Source organism: Talpa europaea, assembly GCF_964194135.1.
Source record: "Talpa europaea genome assembly, chromosome: 9".
NCBI lineage: Eukaryota > Metazoa > Chordata > Mammalia > Eulipotyphla > Talpidae > Talpa > Talpa europaea.
Genome location: NC_140076.1, coordinates 12,717,774 through 12,729,836, shown reverse-complemented (window position 1 = coordinate 12,729,836; position 12,063 = coordinate 12,717,774). Strand labels below are relative to the sequence as shown.

Sequence of the window (12,063 nt, the reverse complement as noted above, 5' to 3'; positions counted from 1 at the left end):
TAAGTCCTTAAAACTTCAGGGAGAAAATCTGCAACATTAAAGATTTTTTTTCAAAATACAAAAAGCACAAATATTAAATAAAAGGTTGATAGACAAGACTTCACAAAATTAAAAACTTGTGGTTTGAAAGATAATACATCGAAAATGAAAAGGCAAGTTGTAGACTGGGCGAAAATATTGAAAATATCTGAACAGACTTTATAAGTTATGAAGAGATGCTTCAAATTGCCAGTCAATAGGGAAATGCAAATTAAAACCATGATGTAATACTACAACACATCAGAATGGCTAACATTTTAAAAACCAGCAATACCATGTGTTGGGGAATTTGTGGAATAACTGGAATGTCCAAACACTGCTGGTGGTAATGTAATTTGGAAAACAGTTTGGAAGTTTCTTACATTAAAATCTACTTTCCTTAAGATCCAGCAATTTCACTCCTAGATAGGTAAACACCCAAGAGAAAGACAGGAACCTTTATAGCAGCTTCAAACCCAAGTCCTCCTTGGGTTTCAGTAACCTGCAATCAACCAAGCTCTGAAAATACTGCATACAATATTTTGAGAGTGGGACCACATTTATATAACCTTTATTACAGTAGTTATCACTGTGCTTTTTTATTGTTACTAATCTCTTACTGTGTCTATAAGTTTAATCATAGGTATATATGTACAGGAGAAAACAGCATAGGTTAGGGTGGGTAATAACCATGGGTCTTTGTGGTTTCAGACATAGAACATATCCATGTGGATTAACCCAAATGTCCATCAATATACCAGTGAAAGGGTCAACAATCTGTGACATAGCCACATCCATACAAAGGAATACTAACCACTGTAACAATAAAATGGAACAAACTACTGACATATATAACAAAGATGAATCTCAAAATCTCAAAAACTTCATGCTGAGTGAAAGTAGTAACACAAAAGGCTACAGACTATGAAATTAAATGCTATATGGTTCAGTTTATAGGCAGTTCTAGAAAAGGCAAAACTACAGTGATAGAAACTAAATCAGAGGATGCCTAGAGCAAGAAGTGGGAGGGTTGGGGGTTACTGCAAGAGGATCCAAAGAGAATTTTTCAGGATGATGAAGATGTTCTATGTCTTGACTGTGGTGATAGTTCACAACTATATGTTTGGCAAAACATCAAACTATTCAATTGAAATAGCTGAATTTTATTACATGTAAATTTTATCCTTAATAAAACTGTTTAAAAACACACAAGGTCCTCTTTCAAAGACATGTGCAATGATGAAGAAATTTTACCTGATCCCAATGTTTAAGGGAGAGAGTAGAGAGAGGTGTGGCATTAGCAAATTCAAGATTTGCAAAATGCCAATCAAGTATTTGTCTGTCTCTTGAAGAGAGATACACATCACTGCAAAATGAGAAAAAAGGCACACAAGGTTATTAAAGGACATTACTACAATGCTCAGTGAACTGATGTGAATGATCTCAGTAACTGTATGTCAATCTAGGCCTGGGGCTGGCCCTTCTGTGAGGGAATTTAAGTGACAATATAGGACAGTATTTGACTTATTGACCCCTTTATTCCTTAAGCCTGGTGCAACACCAAACCCACCAGAAAAACCAATTCACAGTCAGGCCTCATTTGTCACCCTGCATTCATGGTACTCATTTATTATCTTCCTAATCCCCAAAATTATAGAAAGCTAAAGCAACACCACCTTCTTATCCCACTCAAAGAAGAAAATTCTCATTTACTACATATTCATTCAATTATCAGATCTTATGGAGAAAGGCTACCCAATCAAAACCAGTATATGTGAGTGTTTAGGACATTCCTGCACTTAAAATACAAATATAGGCGATTTAGAAGCCTGATGGTCCAATGTGCAAAGACCTTCCATTCATTAAACAATTTGCAACCCTCATTCACTGGACATAAATAAAAGCCCACAATAAAAGCTACCTCTCTGATCATTTGTGTGACTTCCTTACCTTGGGGGATTGGCTTCTAATTCTTGCAGTTTTTCTTCAAGTTTTCCTTGTGTTTCAGCTAATTCATCATATTCCTAATAAAATTAAGACAACTGGGTTCATTTTGAAAAGTCACAGACTCACACCACACTATTTAAGGCCTGGATTACATCCCTGTCCAGGTCATATATGTAAATGCACTTCAGTTTAAGGCTAAGGCCAGAGTTCAGGTATGGGTGTTCTTGGAGACCAGTGACAATGTGAGCCTGGAATAAGATGGGGGGTGGGGGGTGGCACAAGCAGGAGGAGGAAATAAAGGAAGGAAAAAAACAGGCAACAAAGGAAGGGTGAAAAAGAATAGCAACTACCACTTCCAGTGCATTTACCATGCTACTAGCCTGGGATAAGTACTTTGGATCCCCTACAAGAGAGGTAGAATTAACACCATGTCACAGATGAAGTGATTAAGGAGACCAAGGTTACATGGCTAAGAAGCACTAAGAGATTTCAACCAGTTTTGACTCCAAATGACTTTGAAGTCCATGTCCACTATCATTAGTCCAAACTATCAGGGATAACCTATGACAAAGGGCTGAACTGAGATATAAAATAAGCTAAAAGGGGCCTCCCTGGTGGCGCAAGGGATTAAGCACCACATTATGAAGCAATCCGAAGCCTCTGCAGCATGAGTTCGATGCCCGGACTGCCAGGGAGTAACCCACAAGGCGAAGCAGACCTCTCCTGTCTCACCCGCTGCTCCCCTCAGCAGTATATTTCAGTCTGCCTGTTCTGTTCCCCACTCTGTCTCTGGTGAGTCCTCTCACACACACACATCCCGCCCCAGTGTCTCTGTGCCCCAGCTTTGTCTGCATAAATAAATCTTTTTAAAAATTAAATAAAAAAATAAAATAAGCTAAAGGATGAGAATGTGAACAAAGTAAGATTATTCAGGAAAAGCCGATCTCAAACCAAACTAACCTGTAAATCCCCCACTGCTGCCCATGTTGCTTCCTCTTACCGTACCTCTAGGTACCTGTGAGCTAGTGGCTCACTCCAAGCTTCCCAGACCTACACTATTTTTTTTTTTTTAAAGATTTATTTATTTATACACTATTTCTTAAGATTCCGAGTAAGGCCGCTCAGGCACGCACATATGAACTCCCTACCTTGCACAGGGCCGTGAGATCCCGGTGTTTGCTTTTCACTAAGAACTCAGCAGTGATATCTCTGGGTGGCTTGACTTCAGATGCTTCTTTGTATTGTTGATGAAGCTCTTTAATTTTCTCTTTCAAATTTACCATCTAGAGAGAAAAACACACATTTATCAAGCCAGACAGCTAGGTAATTCATCTCCAAACCACATGTTCTGGTTCCTCTCCTAGATGCTTTATACCTAAACAGGGCTACCACACAAGGCCCCTGGATAAAGTACCTTATCTACATCATGACATTTTGGAGTGGAGGAAAAAATCCTATCTAGCTCAACACAGAGGTATCACATTATATTGGCAATGCCTTCCAAAACGAAAAAGGAGTGACCCATTCATTTTAGTAAGTATTGAAATTAATTTCCAGAAACACTATTGTGACTTTTAAAAATATATGAACAGTAAAATCACCCTGCAAAACCTTAAGGAGCCATTCCCAGGCTGCTGGTGGTACTCCGTAGGACTAGGGTGATGTTAAATATCAAGACGCCCTGTAACTACTCTGCAAAGTGGCCTTTTTTAGCCACTCTTCTCATTTCACCTGCACCACAATCTGTGAAGAATGTGTGCTGGAGGCCTCTTCATTGAGCAGGATGAAGAAATGAGGCAACCAAGCCAGCTTTGGAACAGCCAAAGGGAACCTAAGACAGGGAAGAGCTATTTCCCTTGGCAACAATTTACCAGCAATACCATACTAAAAGGCTGACAGACAAAACAGTATCTTTTGCCAGTCATTATTTCTGAGAATGATGAGTCTGCGCTGCAGACTCAGGTCTTCTCTCCCATGGAGAAATAAAACCAAAAACGCCTTTAAAATGCCCAAACTAAAAGCTTCCCACCCTGTCCTCAAACAGATAGATAATATCACCTTGTTAAGAAGTTCTTTCAATTCCTCTTGAGTTTTCACTATCTTCTTCCAATGTTCAATCTGCTCATCTTTTACATGCTTTTCTTGTAACCTAAGAGAAACAATATGTATGCCCCGGCCACAGCCAGTTCTGTAGCACAAGAAAAGTGCCCACCAAAACATTCAAGGACTGAAACGTCATAAAAGCTATGAATTTTAGAACTGAGTGGCGCCTTAAGGATAATTTAATTATTTTAAATGATTTTACTTTTGGATTTTATCATTGCACATGGAAACTAGCTCAAATAGACTTGCTGAAAAACTTTAAACATAAATAGCACACCTCTAAATGGGTCTACTATACAATAAATAGTATCCAAGTACTTACTGAATGACAACTTCCAAGGCCTGGCCAAGGGACACAGGCTTATTATTGAGGACATTGAAGTCTAGTTGATGACTAAGGTAAGATGTAGCTTCTAGCAACCGGTTAAACTCTTGCTCTACCATCTCATCTTTCTCTTTAGGAACCTGAAAATCCGAAGTATAGCAGAGTTGGTCCTTACAAGACTAAACATAACCATCCATGAATCACAAATGCTCTACAGTTTAAAAGGTCAAAAAATGTATCTCAAAGGGGAAACCTCTGAGAATAATGACTCAAAATTTTCTTTTCTATGAGGTGGTCAATTTCATCAAATGAGATATGAAATGTTTCAGCCCTGACAATTACCTATTCTCCACTTTCGCTCCCAGGGCTGGGACCCCACCTCTAAGAACAGTGACAGGATTCACACTGGTGCTAACTGAAATTACATGGAGCACAAGTGCTTTGGAGATAACAGGCACTGAGCTGAACTGGGCTGACATACAAATAACACACTGGAAAAGTCCCACAGAACAAAAACTACACCTGAAAAACCTTCCAGAATAAGGACAGGATGGAAAAATAAGAAGCCCAAGGTAACTACTTCCCCTAGAAGAAAACAGAATTTCATGTGAGAACAGGGAAAAGAAAAGTGAATTTATAGCTGCTAGTAAGAACATAACAGCACCTTCATGCTTTGGCACAGTGATAGTGGTTTATATAAGTTCAGCGTTGAACGTCCAAAGCTCTTAGAGAGTCTGTGAGAGACTTGGGTACTAGGCCTGGCCCCTTGCTATTGCGGATGAAGAGAACAGATTGCAAAAGCTGATCATCAAGCTGGAAGCCCACGAGCCTAGTCCCTGCTGTACACAACCACCCCCCGCCCTGCCCCCACCTGCTGATACCACTTAGTTGACACAAATCTCTCTGCTGGTTAATTCAGCCTCAAAGTAAACGGTACCTACAATTTACCTATAATTCTGCTGAATGTACAGAAGCAGCAAGAGAAGGAAAAAGCATATGTAAGGTAAGCATCTTCTGCCATAATAAGCTATCAAACTGAGAAATGGGATTTAAATATGTAATTTTACTTTATAGTCAACCTAAAATTGGTAACAAGAAAACAAAAAAAACACTATATCAGGGATTATCTGTCATGCAGAGATAACTGTGGACAAGATCATCATAGAAGATTCTCCAACTCTTGAAACTCCTTAGGTTTTGTCCTTTTTGAAGCACTGGCTTCTGCCTTTTCAATGACGAATCACACAAGGAACTATGAGATGAGCCATTGTGTGGCAGAAAGAATAGAGTGAGAAGTACCATCCAATACCCAAAAAAAGAAAGGGAAAAAGAACCACAACTCTCCTTTGGAACTGTAAATATAACAGACATCTTAATTGAGTCTATCAAAATAATATCTTAAAGTAGCAAGTTCTATAAGATCAAACCTGAAAGAAATCAGGAAATCCTTATGAATTAGAGAATCCCCCTTAGCCTAAGAAATATAAATCCCTAAGAATCTTGGGTTTATGTTGAGAAATAAGGCAGAGAAGCAGGCTTTAGAAGCTTGGTGCCATTTATACAGCAGGATGGTACAAGGAGTTAACTATCTACACGTTCAACTTCACGGCCAAAGAAAGGTATTCTTGCTAGCAGCCATACCTGTGTGACTATGCTATCAGAGTTAATGGAAGAGACAGAACTTCCTGTCAGGAGTTTCACTGATTCTCATCAGTTACTTTTCCTCACTGATGTAATGGTCATAAACAGAGCAGCTCAAAGCAATGCTGAAACCTCACAGTGTAATTTCTGCAAATAATGCTATAAAAGGTAGTTTTAAAAACTGTAAATTTGGATTTCTATTCAATTAGGAAATAATTACATTTTCAACATAAAATCTACATTGTTCTGAGACCTTAACTGATCACAGATGCAATGTGCATGACTGCTTTTCCTGGGATACAAAAAGCTATGTCTATGGCTTTGAAAATGCCTAGCAAGAGGATGCTATAGCAGCAAGAGGGACCAGACCACATATGCCTTTACAATATGGCAGAATGTGCCAAATGTGCAAATGGTACAGATTAAAGCTCTTCCAGCGTCAACTGGATGGCTTGCTTCAGACAAGCTTTAATCTTTGCAGCTAGGGTGACAGTCACATAGGGAAGTTTATACTTTAAAAGTATGCAGCACTCAGGCTCAGTAACTAGGGTCCAAGGTGTGTGGTAGAGAGATATTTAAAGGGACACTGTCAAGGTTAGACGGACCAAATTTGACCTTTTGTTTCTTCCCTCTATTTGCTGAGCAGCCCACTTGATTCATTACACTTTCCCCTTTAGTCCACCCACACCTCCCCACAAAAAACCTGAAGTTTTACATGCGCTTTCAATGACAAAAACTCAAATGACACCAGCCAACATATAGGCGCAACTCTACAACAACAGACCAGTGTGAATGTATGATGGAGAGGAGCTTTGGAAGGGAAATATTTAAGTTTCAAGCTTTTAATGGGTTACTGTAAACAGTGAGGAAAATGACTTGAAAAATTATGAAAAAAATACCTTGACAGTGTCCTTTTAACCAGTGCAGCAGAGAGAGAAATAAACTGTAAATAACAGCCCAACAGCCACGTCAAGTTTAGTTTTGAACGACAGCAGTAAAATCAAGGCTTTAAACACACAGCATGACAGAAGCATTCTGTTAGCTCAGAAGCTGCAACCACCAGAGAAATAAAGAACAGAGTGTACAGAAACCAAAATGGGAAAGTCAAGGCATAGAAATGGGCAAAAGAAAGGCAGTTAGACCAAGGGGTGGGGTTGGGATTGGGGGTATAAGGGAGATGATGTCAGAAAGCAGTGAGAAATAAAGCAAAACTTAAAAAAAGGGGGGAAAGCAAGGGGTACACACATAACAGTAACAAGAATAACAAAATCAAACAAAAACCAAACCAAAAGATTACTGCCACATCTGACTGACACTAGGAAGACACAAATGCATCTCCGGTACACCACCCCAACTTGAGGCTCCATAATCAGAGCAGCAACAGGATTCAGGCAGGCCCCGGGCAGGAATGTTGCCAGTGAGACCAGCAGTAATTTAAAAACTTAGTTTTCATTAACTTCAAAATTCCCCTTGGAAATTAAAGGAATATTTGCAGAACAGTAACTAAAATACTTGTCTGATAGGAAACCAATTATTGACTGGGACAAAACCAAAATGTGTTTTTATTCATGTATTTAAGTCCTGAATCTATTTCTAAAGTGAAGGTAGTTAGATGTGTTCTATATGACATCCTCAGACAATGAAAAGAACTGTAGCAAATGACTGCAATAAGCACCCCCGTTTTCAGATCATTTCTTTCCCCTTGCTCTCTGTTAGCTCTACCAACGATCATGGAGAGAAGCTGACACGCTGGCACTCTGAACATAAGGGACTCAGCAAATGATGACAAGGGGTCAAGCACCTCATGAAAGGACAGTGGGATTTCTTTATTACAACACAGAAAACACAGAGTAGCAAACTAAGAAGCAGTTTCTGGGGAAAGAACCTTTGATACAGTTTTCTAACAAAGGGTCACACAAGAAGGATATCACTTGAAATCGGTTTGGTTGTAACTTTTCAAAGTCATTTATTTCTCTATGAAAGGCTGTAAAAGTAAATTTACCCTTCAAGACTAAGAATTTAGTGAGTCCCATAACCCTAAATGGGTGCATCTAGATTGGTTTGGTCTTGTGGGTTATATGGAACATCCTTGGGCATAGTTGTGGGAGGGGCAGATTGAGTGTCCAGCTCATGCAAAATAAATTTAGGGAACTTCAAGCAACTTTCTGGTTAGGCTTCCTGATCCTGGAGTAAGTCAGTCAGTCATCTCAAAGGGAGGCCAGCTTTCTTTAGTTTCTACTTTTGGATACATTATTTCATCACAAGCTCTTTAGGTGTTCCTAACACCGTCCATCTATTTTATTTCTAGTCTGGGTAAATTCTCTAGCAGCAGAGCAGAATGGAGTCAAGTACAGCTAGGCTCCAGGTACAGACGCATCTGAAATTCAGTCAGAAAAATCCTCTCGAAGAACACTATATTGAAAAAAACTAATAGTAAAACCTGGCCCACAGAAATCACAATCTTTACCTCTCCCATGCCCATATACTTCTAGAACCATGATAAAATGAACACTTAAACTTAGTTCCTTTGGTAAGACCTAGAAGAAGTCTAGTCTAATTCAGATCTCCAAATAGCTAAGGGAAATGAGATATACCTAGTATCCTTCTAAAGGATAAGAGTAATTACACCCTCAAACCAAGTAAAATTCAGTGTGATGAAACAGAGACTGTTGCCTCCTCCCCTCTCCTTAAACTCAAAGGACTCTTCTAAGGGCTGTAAATAACTGACATCCCTAAAGCAGTAACTATGTTGTTGTGTAAAGAAGGCAAACACATGGTCTAGAGGAGCTCATACCAGTCATTTTTTAGCACATGGTAGAAGTGCTCAGAAAATTCTTATTAAATGAATAAATTAATATAGTTTAAATATAGCAAAGTAAATATTACATGTATAGTTAAGGGGAAAACAACATTTTACAGCTTCAGGAACTTAAAAGAAGGCATGAGAATTTTACATTTATAAAAAACAGGGACTGGCAGTCATGATTTTAAAGGGTAGAGACAGAATGCCTTAAAGACACTAAGGGTACTTCCTCACAGGAAGATGAAAAGGGGAAAGGCCAAGTAGCCTGATCTAGGACCTAGTACCATATGATACAGTAAAAAAACTTACTAAGTTATGATAGGTACTAAGCATATCCTGTTAACAGTCTTTGTAAGAGACCTGGCACCAGTCACTTTAAGTATTACCTTATTCCCCAAAAGAAAATCAAGCTATTTTTCCAAGAAGTTACTGAGTCTTTGGATCTCATTGGTAACATTTCTCTGTGACAAAAGGACACCAGGGACACTGTAATGCAGAATGCTACAAGATCACAAGAAGCTGATTAAGATAACACACTCCAAAAGGGGGGGGGGGGGAGGCACAAAATCTAGAATCGAAAGCCTCTGAGTTAGTAGCTGGTGTACAGGAGATGCAGAAAACATTCAGAATCATTTCCCCCATCTCCCAACCAATCCAAGTTTTTGGTTTCCTCACTGGGGACTCCCCAGATGTACATGAGATATTAATTACTTTATTCCTCAACCTTCTCCACAGCCACCTATATAACATAATTCAGATTGTAATTCCGTCATTAGTCAATCTGAGGGCAGTTGCTATATTAGCTCTAATTATTTTTACAGGCTTGGAAGACACTTCCATTTATAAGGTTATACATATTAGAACCAGATAGGGAAGCCCTTGCTCTAGTCATTCCAGAATCTTTTATAAAATGAGCTTCCTCTGTCAAAAACACAGATCAACATTTTAGCTGCCAATGCAGGACCAGAGAGAACTGAGACTCTCTTTCAGGGGTCTTATGATTGTGATTAAAACAATTACAAGATAATAAAACACAAACTGCTTGCTATGTGATTTTTTTGCCTATAGCAGCAAAATAGCTGATTATGGCGATATGTCCTAAGACAGCATTACAAATGATATTTACAACTGAGTTTATTGCTGGCCTTGTACAGGATGAGAGCAAAAGAACCATCAAATCACCCTCTTTACCACGGAGGCCATTCACAAAGAATGGAGGAACACAGTCCCATTGAATCCAACAGTTTACTAAAGAAAAAAAAATGGTTTAATGCGTTTTCACTCTAGGTGGGCCTTGTTCCCTAACAGTAACTATTTCCTTTGAGAAGGAAAGCCAGCTGATGCAGTCACACAGGCAGCTGCAGACCTACACACAACAGTGAACCCTGGTCCTACCTTCTCTGAAATTATCAGCGAGTCATAATACAAGAATAAGAATTTCAACTGGATCACTAGGCAGTGGATTCTGGCTCTACAACTTACTGGCTATCATAACCTTAGGCAAACATATGTCTGCGCTTTAAATTCTTCCTCTGCAAAACGGAGAATGAAATAACTGACCCACTTACTGCTTAGATTTCTAAAGCCATTAAACTTATTTGCAATTTTAAGAATAAATGAATGGGGCTTCGCCGGTGGCACAGCGGTTGAGCGCTGGGTTGCGAAGCTGCCCGCAGCCTCTGCAGCGCCGGTTTGATCCCCGGCTGCTCCCCGGCCACCAGAGGAGGGTCCCACATGGCGCGCAGACCTCTCCTGCAGCCCGCTGCTCCCCTCAGCAGTGTACTTCGGTCCTTCTGCCTGCTCTGCTCCCCGCTCTGGCTCTGGTGAATTCTCTCACCCTCCCGTGTTTCTGACTGTACCCAGTGCTTGTATAAATAAATTAAATAAATAAATAAAAATAATAAATCTTTAAAAAAAAAAAATAAATGAATGGAGCTCTAACTCTTATCCCTTGCCCTATAAGCCAAAGTTGGTCTACTGATCAGTAGTTCTTTGTTCTTATCCTGAGCTAGATTACTAGGAACAGAAACATTAACATGACTTCTTATGTTTGATTAACTTAGAGGCAAGCAGAACTCAAAGGTCCTAAGAATTTTTCCCCAAATTTGAGAATGCTTAAAGAATTCTCCCTATTACATGGTTACTGAACCAAACACAAACCAACTTCAAAAAATCCTATAAATGATAACTACAAATTTCACTTGGAAAAATATGCCTGTATACAAATACTGAAAACCACACAACAGCTTAAGAGTTGCTTACTACAGTGGTATTCAAAGGCTGGTAATGGGGAGATAAGGAGTTTATGCCAGAGTGCGAATTAACACACCATTTCCTTCATTGAGAGTTTGCTACAAAAGAAAAAAAAAGTCATCATCTGAATAGTATGGTTAACAATGTAGTTACTTATTTATATTCTGGCTGGTAACCAATAGTTCATAGACTGGCAGCTGGTTGCACACCACTCTCAAGAGCAATACTAGTATACTATTTAGGGAAAAAACTTGTTTTGACTGTGTTAAAGCTCCTCTAAAACCAAAATAGCAGACAATTTTCTGGATATTTTTACTAGAAAAAAGCTCTTCTGCTAGAAAGACTAAACCTAACTACTTTCCAAAATACCCAAAAGAAAGAGATGATGTCTTATCAGTGATAATCTTTAGTTTGGATTCCATTACTTCTTGAGAGCTACTGTAATAGCCACTTTGGAGTCTTGCTTCCCCATTCAATTTTCTATATTACTGCCCATCTACCTAAAACACCTATCTGGTCATGTCACTTCCCTGCTCTCAACTCTTCCACAAACAAATCAGTCTAGTAGTGACAACATATACCCTAAATTATAAACTTCAGTATCATCAGCAAAATTTCATCCTTCCCCAGAGTCCAGGGATTTAAATTGTCTGCCTCCAATGACTTTCTCTCCAGAACCACACGTCAAAGTCCTCAGCCACCTTTACAAATGCTCTCCTTCACTCCAAATCTCACCCCACTCTTACCTTCTCCCCCACCAGAGACTCTCTCCTTTGGCTCTTCAACAGAGACTTACCAACAGAGACTTACCATTCTAACTCTTAACAAATATGCTTTAAGCTTTGTTTTAATAGTGTATTTATGAATAATATATTCAAGGGTCTTTTTTGGGGTGGGGGGAAGGGGGTGAGAAACTTAGATTTTAATGACATCTATTATTCCTGATGCTCTTGGGCTTATAAATATCTGGAGT

The 12,063-nt window shown here is 39.2% G+C and overlaps 1 protein-coding gene across 5 annotated transcripts in view; it reads right to left on the bottom strand.

Moving 5' to 3' along the window:
• The window catches only part of KDM1A (lysine demethylase 1A), a gene marked incomplete at its 5' end in the record, with an annotated part of 54,815 nt that overhangs the window by 6,457 nt on the left and 36,295 nt on the right, over positions 1-12,063 (bottom strand). For 2 of the 5 annotated variants that reach the window (XM_084241519.1, XM_084241521.1), the window contains 5 exons: positions 1,273-1,405; positions 1,969-2,042; positions 3,114-3,248; positions 4,024-4,114; positions 4,391-4,533. In XM_084241519.1, coding sequence (XP_084097645.1) covers positions 1,273-1,405; positions 1,969-2,042; positions 3,114-3,248; positions 4,024-4,114; positions 4,391-4,533 — 576 coding nt within the window. Of the gene's footprint in view, positions 1-1,272; positions 1,406-1,968; positions 2,043-3,113; positions 3,249-4,023; positions 4,115-4,390; positions 4,573-12,063 lie in introns of all 5 variants that reach the window. The other 3 variants (XM_084241520.1, XM_084241522.1, XM_084241518.1) reach the window with 2 other exon arrangements.